The sequence below is a fragment of the Teleopsis dalmanni genome, chromosome 2 (genome assembly GCF_002237135.1).
Source record: "Teleopsis dalmanni isolate 2A chromosome 2, ASM223713v2, whole genome shotgun sequence".
Lineage (NCBI taxonomy): Eukaryota > Metazoa > Arthropoda > Insecta > Diptera > Diopsidae > Teleopsis > Teleopsis dalmanni.
Window position 1 is genome coordinate 200,757,768 of NC_051847.1, and position 18,240 is coordinate 200,776,007.

At 29.5% G+C, this 18,240-nt stretch overlaps 2 protein-coding genes across 2 annotated transcripts in view; both read right to left on the reverse strand.

Moving 5' to 3' along the window:
* Positions 1-2,491: 2,491 nt before the first annotated feature.
* Positions 2,492-3,843, reverse strand: LOC119680537 (membrane-bound alkaline phosphatase-like). Its single transcript, XM_038093389.1, has 2 exons — positions 3,377-3,843; positions 2,492-3,304 (listed from the first exon to the last, which is right to left on the reverse strand). The coding sequence occupies exons 1-2, from the start codon at positions 3,803-3,805 to the stop codon at positions 2,492-2,494; spliced, it is 1,242 nt and encodes a 413-aa protein (XP_037949317.1). The 5' UTR covers positions 3,806-3,843.
* Positions 3,844-15,345: 11,502 nt separating this feature from the next.
* The window catches only part of LOC119676562, a 4,565-nt gene continuing 1,670 nt past the window's right edge, over positions 15,346-18,240 (reverse strand). Inside the window, exon 2 of the mRNA XM_038087801.1 lies at positions 15,346-15,380. Coding sequence (XP_037943729.1) covers positions 15,346-15,380 — 35 coding nt within the window. The remainder of the gene's footprint in view (positions 15,381-18,240) is intronic.

Sequence of the window (18,240 nt, forward strand, 5' to 3'; positions counted from 1 at the left end):
ACCTGAATTCATCTTAACTTATATAAAATTAGTTTTAATTTACATGCTTATCATGAGGTATGATTATCATTATTATTGTTATAATGCTTCCTATGTATCGCAAATAATTTAAATTTATAATTTCTATAAATAGTATTCTCTATTTTATCAACAATTTTTTAGGTGGTTAATAAAACATTACGTTATATAAATATTTGTACTTTTGGTTAAGCGATATAATTTTGGGCTACTGCGGATATTTTTATCCTGTATCTTGAAGTTCCGTAATTCCATGCGTATTTCTGTATTTTACTTAAATATGAAATTATTGTTTAAAAGGGTGTAATACTTCTTTTACTTTATCATTGAAATACAATTGTTTTGAAGTCCGGCTAGCGCAACTATACATAAGGCTTTACCCAAATATTCATTAAATTATTGTTTAATCTTAAGAGTTTCCAAAAATAAAGTGAAGTTTTATTTAGTAATATTTTTTTGCTAAGCTATTAATATTCGAATTTTTTATGCTAATTTTATATTAGATATTTCTAAAGCTTTCAACAGATTCATGTACATTTTTTTAAGTGTAAGAATTATTATATTATTTCTTGGTAATAATTTAAATTTTATAAGTATATGTAAATTGTATTAGAACATATCTTACATATTTTAGTCATATACATTGTAAAAAATTCAATTATTCATTATTGTTATTTTCTTATGAAACGAATACCTCTACCAATTCGTTAGGAATGTGGCAAATGATGTTCCTGAGAGTGATGATGTTGTTCTGTTGTAAGACCTTGTGTAGTCCATTGTACAATTTGCAATTCTTGTTGATGCTCGTCTATTAACGATTCTTAGTTAATGGCCATATTTTTATTGGTTTTTGGATTAATTATCTTGACTGTAGTACAGTTATTTAAAACATTATTTTCAATATTGTTTGTTCAAAAATATAGTTTTTTTTTATTGCCTTTATATCCTTTCAAATCATTCAATTTATTCAATACCGCTTTTTTGAACACTTATTTTATGTTTTTAATGAAAATGTTTGTGTTTATTTTATCGTAATTTTATTTTATATCGATTTATTATTAATTTTTAGTATCGCGAATATTTTCACTTTTTGTATAAAATAATAAATTTTTATATTATTATTTTTTAATAATTAATTTTGTTTCTTAGGAATTGTTTTAATTTCTTTGAGTTCTTCCAAAATTTGATTTCTCAAATGTCGATCTACCTTAGCGGCTGCTGATCGCTTTCGTAACTGCTCTAGGATGGCTTCGCGTTCTTCGTTCAAAATTTGATTTTTCAAATGTTGATCTGCCTTAGCGGCTGCTGATCGTTTTCGTAATTGTTCTAGGACGGCTTCGTGATCATCGTCCATATTCTCATTCTCCCGATCGGTTGATTCCTGTATCAACAGTTGAATCCTGCGGGCTTCCTCGTCGCTTATGATATCTCCCATCCTGAGTTATGTATTATTATTATTATTATTTGTTGTTTTTATTATTATATATATTTTTTAAATTTCTTCTCCTCTTTTATGAGGATACTTATTATTTTTATATCGGGACCACTGCTTTCCTGTATACCTTGGACTCAGTTCAGGTTGACAGTTTATGAATAATTTATTTCAAGCGGCTGATTATATTAAGTCACTTTCTTGTTAAATTATTTTGATTAGTGTTCGTGACTGTGCGATTCTTTATTATTAAATTTGGCTTTTCTGTGATTTAACCTTTTTTGGGTTACTTTTAATTTTTCACCACTTTGTTATTCACTTTATAATCCACCAAATGTTTTATTCAAATAGCACTTTGATCACTTTACGTATAACACTTTTTTCAATGTTTTCTTTTCTCCTTTATTAGGATACTTGTTAGTTTTTAATCCACTGCAAACACCTTTGTTATCGGGTGTTATATATTGCAGGGATTTTTTCTTTGACACACGCGAAATCTCTTTTTATTTATTCGAGATTTTTTTCCGGTGTCCTGGCTCGGGCGCCAATATTTCATTCGAGTTCGGTTATATGTTTTAAAAAAGATATATTTATTAATGGGTAGAATTCGCTTCTAACCCTCTTAAAACCGTACAAAAGAATGAAAACTTAAAACTAACTTAAAACTAAAAATGAAAACTTCAACGTTCTACATATTACGATGTTTACTTTAAAACGCTTAGCCGACAAAATCCAACAAAGTGAGCGATGCTCTTGCTTTTATATTCAAACGATCTGAGCTTACAAATAAAGCTTTTTACTCAAAGCTTGCTTAGATCGTAATTTAAATTCTAACTTGTTCTCTATGTTTTCTCTTACAAGATAACTTACTGTTTTATACTTAACCCTATAAGGTGAGAGCATGCGATAACATGCATAGAAGAAATTTGTTTTAGGCTACATTTGTTTTAGGCTACATGTGTAATTAGCTTCCATTAATATAATAGTGAAAGAAAACATGTTCTATGATATATAACATTACAATATATTATATAAATTTACTTACCTGCTACTTTTCGTACTTTCTGCAATCAGTTCATCGAGTTCTATTAGGGTTTTTAAATCCGTTTCAACATCAGAAGGTAATAGATCACCTGTTTCTACAACGAGTAAATATCCCCGTGCATTGCGCTTGAGCACATCTAATGATTTATTCATCATTAATTTAAGTGTAGGCATTTGGTATGCAATATTTTTTGAGTTCATATCACTTTTAATGTAATTATTTGTGAATATACCCAACAAGTAATCAGTTTTGTTATCACTAAATTCATTAAGATCTTGAGCATTCATTAAGAGTTTGTGGTGAAGATTCAGGGTTTGCTTTTGCTGCTGCCAATCTCTTAAAAGATTTCTTCCGTCTACTGAATTACAAACATCCACATCCACTTTGTCAAACTCATCAATTGAAGAATTTGTGACCATCGTTTGACGTCCTCCACCCATAATGACATTTAATTTTTTACCCGTTTCACTTAAAATCAATTGTTGTGCAATGTCCCAACACTTTTGAGTGAGTTCACCTTTTGGCATTGACGCATCGCATTCCCAATTAGTATCTGGCGTATGTGCATACAAAGCTGCTATTATCGGTCCAGTGACACGATTTTCTGTAATAAAACCGGTATTCAAACCCTTATCCTGCGCGTGTGCGAGTACACTTTTGATGTGATGTGTTTGATTAGCTGCTGCTGTGCAGTTTTGAAATGGTACCGCTGTATCCAATCCACCAACCTTATCATTCGTTTGCACACCACCAAACAAAGCAGTTGCCCTGGTAAAAGGATCACATATCTTTAAGTGATTGCAGTTACTCTATAATATATATTAAGATCTTTATTAGAATGGATTCAAGTAAAATTAAATTGACTACAATTTTATACTCACCTTTAAACGTGCCATGTACGGAAATTTCTCCCAACTTAATTCTTTGATCGTTTCATTTTGATTTAAGAATCTTACTGCAGCAAGAGACGTTGGATGTATACCATTGACCACAAAAATAATAACATTTTTGACTTTGGTATTACCGTTTTCTAGGCTGAGTGTAGCTTCCAATTCTTTAATCCCCTTATCGAACCAAATTTTTTGCTCCATTGTCAATTTATCCTTCCAATAATGTACACTGGCTACATTTGAAACATCAGTATCTACTTCATAACGCATTAGAAAACCAATACAAAATATGGTTATTATTAATGTCATTAAAATAATTGAAGCCACAATAAATATTTGAGAAGATTTTAAAGTCTTCTTCCCAAAGACGTGAAACGATTTTTCACCCTCCATGCGGATTAATAAAAACAAGTGTAACATTCAAGTTCTAAAATACCACTGATCTATATTTCTGTCTATCATTGTTAATTCATCATTTCCAGTTAATAGATCGTAAACAAAAGCAGATACTTTATCTAAACAACACAGATACTATTGCAGTTAAACACATTTTTCACTCATAATAAAGATAAAAACATTTGCGCTTTTGTTTATTTTATTTTTGATTTACACTTAAAATAATAATAAAAGTGTCATTAAAAATAAATGTTTATTATAAACATTAAACGACTATTTACACATTCTGATCAGTTCAGTTACAATTTGGTATCTAATTTAAATGAGTTTCTATACATGATGAAAAAGTATCTTAAAGTGTTTATATGCGTATTTAAAGCTTTATTTTCTAAATATTTTGATAATCAGAATGTTAGAATTGGGGAAGAATATATGTTTATATTCTTCATAAAAATTTATTACTCCAACTCATCTATCAATGTCCACCATTAGCTAGGAATAGATGGAAAATCGTTGAACCCCTTTTTAACTTGACCGAGTATATAGACTTGTCAGTTTGATTCACTTTCACTAAGATGGACTTTTTCTTGTTGTAGTAGGGATTTGAAAAGCAGATAACATGTAAGAATTACAAGACAAAGACATGGACTGGAATGTGGATAGGCGACATGTCAAGTAAGGAAAGGGGGAAGAAGAAGGGATACAATTGAAATCAACCCGGGTTCAGCCGCAGAAATTTAGTCATTGCAAGAGAATGAGTCTAAAGGTCAATCGGACTAAGAGTAGTGTGGTTAGAAGGAAAAGCGACCAGATGAGCGACGTCATAGGGAAAAAGGAAAGTTATGCATTTCAGCATTGTTGGTATGCTGACATTGTTTTTACGGTTGTGGCTCTTCTATTCCGTGATATATTAACAGACCATTATTTGTACACAAGACCGCCACACCAACCTAACATAACTTAATATCTGTTAAAAAATTATTTTTAAATTTCAAAGTTAATTTATTTTATTTCTTGACATTTTTTAATTTGCTATTTATAAATATATATTTTTTATATTTATTTTATTTTTATTTTATTACTATATATATCTCTATGTTATATAATTGAGATACAAAATATCTATTAAAAATTATTTTTAATTTTAAAACTTTATTAATTTTATCTTTTTAATTTGTTTTAGTTTTCATTTATAAAAATTTATATATATAGATCATTTTTTTATCTCATTTTTTTATATCAATTTTTTTATTTTTTTTTATCCTTATTCAAAAATTGTCACAGGTATGTCAATGGTATATTCATATTTTATGTATCACAAATTAACTATTTTTATAAAACTATAGAAGAAATAAAATTTGATTGGATTTTTAAAGTCAATTATGACGAAAAAAGCTTTGTTGTTTCATAGAATCTATAGTTTTAATAGAGAAGTATTTTAAGCAGTAATAAATTACAACAATTAATATTTCTTATTTATTTATTTATCTGGTAGCGTACGAGTTCAACCCTCGGTACTTGTAGTCTCAAAAATTTATCCACGAATAATGAAATATTAGTATCTAAATTTTCCAAAATTTGAATAAGTTCAAAACCACTGATGATTGGGTATTTGGCAATACAGCTGTATGGACAGTCAAAAATTCAATTAGTTAAAAAATAATAATAAAGAATTGTTGTTGTAATTAACTACTGTTCAAAATACGTCTCGAAAAAAATTTTATTTTATTGGTTTTATATAAAATACTATTTCTATTAAGAAGTGTAATTAATATTTAATTAATTATACATATTCAAATGTTTGAGGTTAAATGCAGTAATTAACATTCGCATTCATAAATTATTCAAAGGACAATGCATAGTGCAAATTTGATAGGATTGTTTAGCTTATACAAAGGACGATGTGCATTCGAGCATATAGTAAAGGCCTTTTGTGAAGTGACATATATGTACATATATATGTATAATATTAAATAACTACAAAATGAATTGTCCTTTTAAACATTGCTGAAAATTAGCTCAAAACATTTCCGATTAAAACACATATAATTGCAAATAATAATTACACATTTATATGCCAACATATTAATTGAAATTGTATTCATTTTAAAGATACTACATATTATTATACATATATAAATTTATATACAATTTCAATATATTTGCCTTATAATTATTTTACAAATGCATAGTAGTTTACATACATTCATACATGCATATATCGGCATTTCATGGATGTAAGTCCATAGTAAAATGTATTTCATGTATTTTAGTACAAATGTGCTTCCCTCTATTCCTTTATCCTTTTCAAATATTTATATGTTATTTATTCCATTTATATTTTGATTTCTTCCTGGAGAAATGTCATATTGTTAAATTAAATCGTTGACAATTTTCTGCGTTTTCAATTATTATCAATTTTTCCTTCTAATTTAATTTTGCTTTGAAGTTATTTTTACGTGAATAAATCGTAAGACCATCATTTCATGTGAAGTATTAATTTTTTATATTGACCAACTTTTGATATGTCCTTTTTATTAAATCTATTTTTTTCCATATATAAATTTTGACATTTAAAACAAACAAGCCACACCGGAAGTGAAACCTATTTGACCCTTCAATGCATTTGTCACATTATTTGTGTTCATATTATGACAGTTTGTCTGGGCTTTCTGATATGACAATTTCATAAGACAATTTCAATGTCCAAACCATTGCGGTTCATATCTCACCGCAGGACACCATACCTCTCCATACAATAACTGCTCTTGAGCATGTGATTATTCTATTGTCTTTGAAAATTGGAATCAATTATTGAATAAATCGAAATGTTTTGATTGGTTTCGATTTAATTTTTCTTCTTTATTATTATTATTTTTTTACAATTATTATTGACATTTTTTTAGTTTCTTACTTACAACTTACTATATTGTATAAAAATCAATGTCATCATAACAGTTTTAATTCGTAAGACAATTTAATACATAAAAGCGTAAAAAGATTTTAATTATTTAAATATTATTTTGTTTATTCTCTTCTCTTAAAACTTTCTTTCTACTTTCGATGTGAACAAGTAATTTCTAAACTACATCGTTCTCCGGCTATCTGCCGTCTCTCTTCTCTGATCTTTCTATTATTATCCTCCATCCAATATCTGCATATAATAATCTTCTATTGTCTTTTAAAATTGAAATCAATTATTAGAAGGCGTTCTTAGTGGTATGGTAGTATGGTAGAAGTTATTTATGCCCGAATAACAACTAAACATAAACAAAGATTTAAAATGGTCCATATATATATTGTACAAGTCTATATATATGAGGATCTAATAAATTAAATATCACTTTTTTTTTTGTGTCCACAATTTTCATTTATAAGTAAGAATGGTCATTTATCTATTGAATATGGCCATATTATATAAATACTATATATATATATATAAGTTATATTTAGGAAATTTGTCTATTGTATTGGGTCATACACATAAAGAGTCATGTGATATTACCACCATTCAGTTCACATTAATAAATACAAGTAGCCATCTATCTGTTTCATAGGGACATATATAAGAGAAGTTTTGTAATTCCACAATTATTCAGTGTCCACATTTCACAATTATAAGCAAGAATATATCTAATTAGGTTTATACTGAGATATTAAAATCCAAAAAATATATTATCTACAATGAATTTATCTTAAGCTTTCTTCTATATACTAGCACACATACTATCGTACGTATTAGCAGCTCATTTTCGTTCGTATAAATAAAGACTTAGCTGTTATTATTAAAATTATTATTTTTATTATTAATTTTTAAAAAATTTAAAGCTACTTGCAGTAATATGTTATATGTTATTGTTTATTTAAATTTTTATCATGTTTAAAATTAAAACTCAAACTATTTTCAATCTGAAAGAATGCAAATATTATATGTATGCACTTGTCATTCTTATTCTCTTAGTCTATCACAACATTATCTCTAGTTTATACTACATTTTCGATATCATTATGCCGACAGGATTTTTTCAAATCACAACAAAAACTGCTTCACAGTATGCTACATAAATTGTATTGGTCATTTATATTTTGCAACATAAATAAAACGTGCCTACAGATATACGTACAAAGAGATACAGCTATATTAGATATACAAATGGAGACAGGGATTAAAAATCATATTCCCTCTTATCAGTCTATTACTTTTAAAACAATCTGATATTATAAAATAAATAATTTAATATAATAATTTATTATATAAATTATGGTTCATTTTTTATAAAAATAACCAAAAAAGCTTTCACGACCTAAAAGCACACATATCGTAAAAGCTTTCTAGTTGTTTTTAAAAATACCGTATTACGTTTATAAAGCTTTAATATTTGAAAAAGCTCATATTTTCAAAAAGTTTATGAAAGCTATTTGTAATGATTTTCGAATTCGAAATTCAACAGTAAATTGCAAAAAACAAATCTAAAAAGTTTCTTCTAAAAAGGAATATATATATTTTATAAAATCTGGTAAACAAAGTGTTAGCACCAAAAACATAGAAATATATATATATGTTAGCACAAGAATTTCAGCTTAAAAATATAGCTTGACTGCTTTCTACTACTACTACTACTACTACTACTACTACTACTACTACTACTTTCTGATTACTTTCAAATAAGTTTTCTGTAGTTCTAAGCGTATTTGAGACTTATTTGAATTCAATCATAATCCACGATACGAAACTCTTACAGAATTTACTTTTTCCTTCTCACTATTAACTTGAGAGCGACATAGAACATTTACCTATCTTATTTTCTAATTCTATGAAAAACTAAATTTTATATTAGCAAAAACAAAATTTATGTCGATATGTGGCATTGATTAAATAAGGTCCAAAGATGAATTCATTTTCGATTTCATTTATTCATAACCACAGATCCGCTGCACTACCCTCTATTTCATGTATTTAAGTAAACATCGACATCTAATAAGAAGTGTCATCTTCCAGTAATTTAATTTTTTTAAGTATAGAGTTTTCTGTCACATTGTGTTTTTTAATTTAAGAACAATCTGCCAGACTTGAACCAATTTAGTTTCCTTGATATTTTATTGACGATGCCGACATCAGTTTTTTTAGGCTTTTAGAAGGTCTTTATGTTATGATATTACCTCTAATAGAAGTATTATTACGGCTGTGGTTAAGATACAAAGTTGTAACAGGCGGACAAAATTCAGTAGATAGCACTTGATATTGTTTGGAATATAAATGCTAGTGAGCAAGTTTCACTTAGGGCATCCGACAGGAAATGTAAATCTAAAACCACGGAGTTCACGACCCACAGCTTCGGCTGTGCTGGTCAATTGACATTAGAATAGAAATATCATTGTGGTTGCGGTAACAGTCTAATGGTACACGGATAGAATGTCTGTATTTATTACTTTTATTAAATATTAAAGTACTTCTTACAATAGAATGCTGTGTCCAAATAACAACAAAGATATTCACACATATAACTTAATTGTTATAGGCGGAATTCTTTGGATTTCTATCGTTCCTATCGTTTTATTATACTGATACATACATATATAAAAAACTATGGATTTTCTATGTATCACCTTGTTTTCGGAAGCTATTTGTATGAGTATCTTGTATTTGCCTACTGTCTTCGATGGTCTTATAGCTCATCTAGGTATAAGTATTCTAGATGATATTATATCATACACAAATTATGCTTACTGCTCTCTCATGTTTATTACCCCACTGTAGTTATGATCTTCAGCTACAGTTCCTATTTGAAACTATAACCTCTGAAACACATTTTTCGCATTATCTTCCTTCCTCACAACATGATCAGATAACAAAGCAATTAGATGTGTATTCGTTGGACAATGTTATGATAAGCTGTAACCTTTCGATATTCATTTGGATGTGGTTCGTCTCGCCATCTACTGGAATGCCGATATTTCACCAAAAATTCTACTTTTATGGGAGCTAAAATGAAGTAATATGTTCAATGTCTAAGTTCACTGTTTATTTGAAGGTCTTAATATTCTATTATAATTTAATGCATATCTTTGTAAGATAACCATGCATTTTAGTCATATCGGAGCTTCCAAATTGTTGTTAATTTTCGTAAATAATGCAAAATAGAGTTGTTCTCTAAAAATCTTAAGACTGTAATTTTAATATTTTTAACCGGGACGCATAGTTTCGAATAACAAAGGTAGGCGTTAAAACAAAGCACGTACTGCCATAAATATATCTCTCAAAAATAACTGTAATATAAATCTGAGCAGTTTGTATAACTAAATATAAATATAGAAAACATAATTCCGCGTAAAATATTATTGTTGTTGTGGCCTACAGTTTAAGCAGATAATATAAGATGAGTTACATAGACGTACACATTGAGTTAGGATGTGGGTAGTTAATACAAGAATATGAGATAGTATGAGAACGGAGAAAATTATTTCGGAATAAAAATTGATTGGGGATGAATAGAATTTGAATTTAAGTCACCCAGATTCAAGGCAGAGAAAACCAACGACTTCAATGTGGCAGGTTCAATGTGCATTAGGGCAGAACAATAGATGGGCAATATTATGGAGGATGGGGGATAGAGCTGCCATTGGAGGAAACATTGGGTATTGATGTTTTTGTTTTTGTGACTGTTTCTATTTCTGTTTGTACCTGTTCAGCATGCGGGTATATCCTGATCTCAATTAACCTAGGACAGCTCCTGCTGCACGGAACAACGCCTTCTACTTCCTGGAATATGTTTTGACGGGGGCCTATTGACAATGGAAAAACAGATAACCATATCATAGGGTGTAAAACATTTCACATCGATAAGTACGACTACGTAGAATATTAAATAAAATATGACTTTTTAAAACTTTGAATTTTGCATCTCTTGTAGTCTTTCAGTTGAATGTGAAATACTAAAACACTAATTTTGAAAGTAAATTCCAAGTAAATTGAAAGACATCCAAACTACAATAACCCACCACAACCTACAGAGCACGAAGCATCTATCTTTTATTTATATAGAAAAGCATCTATTCTAAACTTACAAGTCTTCCAGATATTTTATGAAGCACTTAAAATTTTTATTGCAAAATTCTTATTTTTAATTATTTTATTTTAATAAACCGAAATTACGGTCAGCTCAAATCTATAATAAACCACAGGATATAATTAGCGAATTCGTACGGATGAAGGATGAATTTGGTGAACGTAAAATAACTATAGCCACCACTACTCGCACACGAACTGCAAGAGAACACACAAAGTCCGCACTTTCACACCTACACATATAAAACTTGTTCAATTTATTCTGCAGCAGCTGCAAACGCAAATGGCATCAGCGTCATAAGAGTCATACGCGATGCACTGTCCATTAAATTTATTCGCTGAGCTTTCCCGGTACGTCAACAGCAAAGTGTGGCTATAGCAACAAATCAGCTTAAGTATAAATGTGTATGAATGTGCGAATGTGTATGTGTGGTTATTTGATGCTGGCAGGAAGAGTAAAATGCAAGCTCTTTTCATTTTTTTCTTTTTTGTTAGTTTTTTTTATTTCTATTTTAACTGAGCTTTCGTTTCTGCAAAGTGCAAGGATTGCATACATCATTGCTCACACCAAACAACACACACTTACAAAGCATATATGACCAATTGCGAGGGCGTAATTGCAAGGCACACACACTATGCCATATTTTGCCCTTGTACCACTGGAATAGGCGTACACTTAAATATTTACTCAGCAGTAATACGAATACATCCAAAACCTTTGCAATTTAAATTTCACAATTTTGTTTGTGTTAGACAGGAATTGGGCTTGAATGCACATCTATGTGCTTGTATAAAGTTGACCTTGGCCTCCAAAATATTTTTCAAGTTTATACTTATTTTGTGGATTGTGTATGTGTTGTTTATTTTTATAATTTTTTCTCTTGCATATTGAATCAGATTTCTGCAAAAATATTAAAGGCGCTTGAAGTAATTAGGTTAATAAATTCTAAATTTTCCATAAAATGCATGATTTCATCACTAAGCTACTTAAGAGTCTCATAATACAAAATGCTGTATCAGTATGTGTATGCACACATGTACGTATGTATGTGTGCGTTACCACTTGTTTTTAATATCAAAGTTTGCTGTCAAACAATTTCACAATTCCGTAAAATAATTTGAGTTCAGTCTTAAGTTTTTTTGCTTCTATAAACTTATAATTTATTTATTATATAAAGAGTTTTACTTTAACACAAAAACAGTAGTTTTATGTATAAAATTAACATTTAGGTACAAATGTCCTCAAAGTAATTACAAGCCAGTTACAATTTCATCATAGACAAAGATAGCAACATAAATATATTTGTCCCTGTTTTATATAGAATCATACTTAATTTACCTTTTAAGTTAGTTATTTGATAACAAAACAACCAAGGTTACAATTCTATAGTCAGACTTTTCAGTTTCTCTTCAGATTTATATCTTCTTTATTTTATATATCTTATATATCTTATTATTTTATATATATAGTAATATGAATATGTTTATTTCAATTTTATATAGAATCATATTAATGGTTAATTATTAATTATTGTTAATTATTGATGGACAAAATAACCAAGTTCACACTTCCAGCCTAAGCATAGCTTTAAAGTTTTATAAATTCTTGTTAGATTCCAATGAAAGATTTCATAAATTACATTAATTATACATAATACAATATCAAATCTCAGAATGGTTACAGGCTCCTCAGGGAGGTATGCAGATCTGAGGTCAATTATTGCTTAGTCTGATGAAGTGATAAACAATAATCTAGTCAAGGCGCAAAGAGCGGTTTTGAAGAAACCTCGCAGTTAATAAAGAGTAAAACTGCTCAGGTGCACTGACTCAACTAGCCTCAACATAATGTAAATACAAAAAAAAATTAAAAAAAAATTAAAATAAAATTTAAAAGAAATAACATAAAAATAGTAAAAACAAAATTTAAAAGAAAGTTTTTTAGCTCCTTTCCTTAATTCTATATTTGAACTGAAAATTTATTACAGATTTTCTATCTGGAGAGACCGAGATAGGTACGTAAATGAAGTGAAAAGAGGTTCAAATCCTTTCCAATTAGCTAAGAAAGCCGTTTTGTATCCTAAGAACCGTTAAGAGAAATACTTAGTTGTATGCAAAAGGATGGGCATATTCGAACCAGCCAAACATATTGATAAATGCCAATACTAATGATAGAAATATCGCTAAGTATGTTAAAGAATGGAATACCCCTTAGCTTAAGGCTGACGATGGACAAGCCTTCATATAGAAACAACAGGTGACCCGGTATTTCAACTTCGAGCGCTGGTAGACAAGTAGAAATTTCGACAGAGTTTGCTGAGTCTTCATGCTATCCTATAGTTCAGTGTCGTATCAAGACAGATGTTGATCTAGATAATTCCGTATTTACTTCTATGTACTGCGAAAATACTGGCTGAATACTTATTTGCTTATCCCAAAAACTGGACATAAATCAAATTTCGTTTGTGCCTGACAGGAGCAGGCATTGAAAATTCCATAAAAAAGGCGCCATCCCTAGCTAGCTCATGTATGCGTTCTTTCCACTTAACATTAGAATTTACGGCTATGTGAAATTAAGTTAATAGATCGTCTATATTTGTAATCTTTTTAAGATAAAATGCATACTGCTGCAATAGCTTTAATTGCTCCCTGTCTATCAGTTAGAATATAAACTTACTTTTTATAACAGTCCGTACTCGTTGTAAGAAAACAGATGGAGAAATCGAATTCTACTAAAAATTATACTTCTAAAGCAAAGAAAGAAATAATTGATATTTTTTAATAAAATTTTTTACACACTTCGAATTGGTTTTATAAAGGCTTCTCTTAAAGGGGTCCTTATACACCAGCTTCCTCTGAAGTTTTAGAGTAAAAGTAATTTTAGTTTTTAATTTTTCCTTACTCTAGGATATAATTATCTTATACTATTTAATTTAAAGAAGTTTTATTTTTTTTTATTTTTTAATCCATTATAAATAGTTCACTAATTAGCAGTTGTATAAATAAAGGGTAGTAAAAAAAACAAAAAAAAAACTCTGGGTTCCCGGTCACTAAAAAATGCGACAGTTTTAAGATGAATGAGTTTGTTAGATAGGATACCAACCGACATATCACACATAAGAACAAAAAAAGTTAATAATAGGATTAGGATAGCGAAGTCATGGAAGTATAAAATAACATATTTCCAAATTCCAGATCCATTCGACTACGTCTAATAATACAATAAATAACTGGATTATAACATAACTCGATGTTTGCAAGATATTTTGATTCGCTTACGTGTACATATATACGTGTACATATTACACGTATATCAATTTAAGTGTATTATAATGTATGAAGTAAAAATAAATGTAGAGCACACCTTCAGCCGTCTGTCGCCTGTGAATATATTATTATTATTATAAGGGAATACTATATATATATATATACATATACATATATACATATATATATATATACAATATACATATATTTGCATTTGTGTATCTATTTCTTTCCTTAATTGCAATTTACATTATAGCAATTATTAAAAAACTTCTTCAATCGCAAACTTTGCTTGACGTAACATAATGTAAACAGACCATCTTACTCACATTATGAAACACTTTCAGATACAGCATTCAATATTCTTTTTCTGCTGTCTGTCCGTTTATTTCAAAATAAGTGTAAATTTTACAAAGAATTTCACTCACAGTTCTGCTACAGAATAAACAAAGAAATGCATTTAGTGCAAAAACTATATCAAAAAGGAATATTTCTTTTAAAAGGAATATCACTTTTCAACTCATCAATTTTCTTTACAGTAAACTATAGATTTCCGCTCATCGCTGGCGTCTAAAGTTTATGATGACCAAGGAAATATAATGAAATGTCATAAAAAGTATAATAATGAAATATATATTACATTCATATACAAATATGTATACACAATTTCATATAGATATATGAGTTGTCGTACGCAAGATACAAGATACGTAACGCATCTTACGCCGTTCTGCCATTTCGTAATGCAAATTGAAGATTGCAAATCAAATTAAAGACAACGCAAGCAAAAAGTAATTTTTATAAATAAACGCAAAAACCAAGTAGAGCACATTTTTTACTCGTTACGATTTAATACGAAATTTGTTATTCGCTTTATTCACATACAGTCAGTCAGTCTTTCAAGCTAGCCGATATTTGTCATCGTCGTACGAGTATCTGAATATCTGAGTATCTGCGTATCTGTTACATTGTTATGCATTAAATAGACGTCGGCCCTGAACTTGACAAAAGCTACTCATTTTACTGCATCCACAGAGACGTACAATGACTGTCATTCTAATATTCACTTATTTTTTGCAATTTATTTTCATTTTCTATATTTTTACTTTTTTTATCTACAATACTCGTATTTATTTTAGTTGTGAATACTTAATACCATTCCAAATCTAGTTTTACTCATCACAATTACAGTTTTAATTTGCATACAAAAACTGCAACGCATACGTAAAAGGGTTCAAATTTGCATTTCGTTTAGGAAATCATTGAAACCTATTTAAAAAATAAAATTAAAATAAAATTAAAAAAAAAATTATAGATAAATTGTTTATTATACAACTTTAAACAATTTTATTTACTGGAAAAAAAAAACTTATTTATATTTATTTGTTAATAACTTACGGCATGGAATAAAGGAAAAATCATTAAAAACTGTAAGCCATAAAATATAAAGTCATTACTTCTTGTGATTCATTACAGATCGAAACTCATGCCTTAAGATAATAGCACTAAGACAACACTACATACCAAAATACTCGTATTAAAAATGATACTTTATATCTGTAAACATGGATGTAACCCGTACAATCCATTACATACCAGACACAGATGACGAACAAAAACACATCATATGGACTGTATACTAGAACTCCTGACAAGAGAGACTAGTCAGCCCCAGCAAAAGATAGAGATAGAATGAAACAACATTGTAATGAATGATGAAATCCATTCCGGATTACGCCATCTAATGAAAAACCTTTATATGAGATAAACAAAAATAAAATAAGATTGGTATAAATAGTTAAACTCATTCTGGATTGTACCATTCACTAAAAAGTCCCAGCAAAAGACTGAAAAAAATATAACAAGTTTGAAGGGGATGGTAAAACTCATTCCAGATCTCACCATCTACTAAAAAGCCTCACCGTGAGACAGAGAAAAATACTGTAGAAGAAGATTTTAGTGAATGGTAAAACTAATTCCGGATTATGCCATCTAATAAAAGCCTTCGCATAAGATAGAGAAGAATAAAACAAGATTGTAATAAATGGTAAAACCCATTTCAGATTAACCATTCGCTGAAAAGTTTCCGCATAAGATGGAGAAAAATTAAACAAGATTCTCATGAATACTAGAGCCCATTCCATGTTCAAGAACTAAATTATAATAATATCTTGTACCCGAAGGAGTTAAAAGAAATTAAAATCTTGACGGGAGAAACTGGCAAACCTCAGCCTGAGACAGAGACATTCACTACAATCTTGTTTTACAATCTTGTAAAACTTATTCCGGATTGTACCACCGTAAAGTTCAACCATGAGATTGGAAAAAATGAAACAAAATTGTAGTGCATGGAAAAACCCATTCCGGATTGTACCATCTATTGAAAAGCCTTAGCATAAGATATAGAAGAACAAACAAAAACCCATTCTTCGTTTTACGACTAACTGATATTGAAAAAAATATGTTATATTCGAAAAAGTTAAGAAAATTGTAGACTCTATTCCTTACATTTAATAAATTTTGCATATAAAACACCTACAGAGAACGATAATTAACTACCATACCATACCAGGAGAAGGCGATCTAATTTGTATTAGTTTAAAGCCAATTCTTATGTACTAGACATAAAATAGTAGAAGTTAATGATGATGATAACAAGATCATGGAAGTATGAAATTGTGAAAGCTAAGAAATACTGTAAGCTGTAATGCTTAATGATGACGATGACGAAATTACTTTACATGATTTTTCAGTTAATTGAAATAGATAAATAAAAAATTCTTAACGACAAATCCATTGGTCTTGGGGACCAACTTCAAATACCATTATAGCTAAAGCATAATTTTCGATCCGTACAATACGACGTAGATAACACAGTCGCTGGATGTTAACTTTCTTACATTGATGGCAATATTGCTATAAAGCTCGTCCAAATTGTGGTCGATTCGGAGTCAGTAGTCATCGTCAAATCACAGAGGACGAAAAAACTTACGAAGAACTTCAGACACTTCCAGTACAGCTTTATGATTCTGTGAGAGCTTTAATATTTTTGCGGCATGCAGATGTACAGGTATAATGAGTGATTTATAGATCGTAACATTTGTCAGTCAAGAGCAAATCCACATACTAATCATTTACTGATTTACTTAACTCATATGATTTCTGATGGGCTTACTAAAAGCTACAAAAAGTGGAAGATGTCGATATTATGTTCGCTGTCTTACTCCAGCATTAATTGCAGTATAAGGAGATAGTCAATTGTAGATTAACCGCACCACCATTGACCAAAAACCGCATGGATACGGTCCAATTGAACATTTTTCATGAGGCCATCTGCAATTCTCACACTTTGTTATCAGTAAGTTAGTAACCTGATGGGGTTACTAAAAGCTACAAAACATGGAAGATGTCAAAATTATGTGCGTAGGCTTACTCCAGTATTAATTACATAATAAAAAGATAGTCAAGGGTAGAGTAACCGCATAACCATTGACCAAAAGCTGCACGGATACGGGCCAATTTAATATTTTACATCAGGGTATCTGCACTTCTCTCCTCTTTTCTCTTTAGATTCTGTAGATCTATAGCAACACACACTTTGTCATCAGTAAGTTAGGGATTCCCAACGCCATCATTTTCGATTGGAAACTTTGAGTACATTGGAGGCGGAATTAATGTTATCATTGTCAGGTAACAGTATGGAGAAAACGTCCTTTAATATTTTCAATCCACTCGGTATATACACAATCAAATTATCCGTCCATAAAGTTTGATACTCCCCTCTTTAGTTGCACGGTTGACTTTTTAGTAAAAACTAAAACGAGCATTATTATTTATTCAGATGATAATTTTAAATATTGATCATAGAATCAGTGGTTTACTCATCTGTTTAAATTATATCGACTTTAAAATGTTTAAATGATTTCTCCTAAATACTTAATGTCTGTAAAACTATAGTATGAGATAGAAAACAGTTTGATATAAAAAAGAAGGCAAAAAGAACTTTATCTTTCATACAATATGTTCTAAAATAAAAAGCTTATAGACCTTCAAATCTTAAGTGGCCTTTAGACATCAACGCGCGTTGACAAACACACGAAGTCTTCTCTCTCCATTACACATTAAATTT

Bases quoted from the DNA above. Each gene is read 5' to 3' on its own strand.
- LOC119680537 (XM_038093389.1), bottom strand. From the start codon at position 3,805: ATGTTACACTTGTTTTTATTAATCCGCATGGAGGGTGAAAAATCGTTT. The intron at 3,305-3,376 runs GTGAGTATAAAA...TATATATTATAG, and splicing joins CGTACATGGCACGTTTAAAG to AGTAACTGCAATCACTTAAA.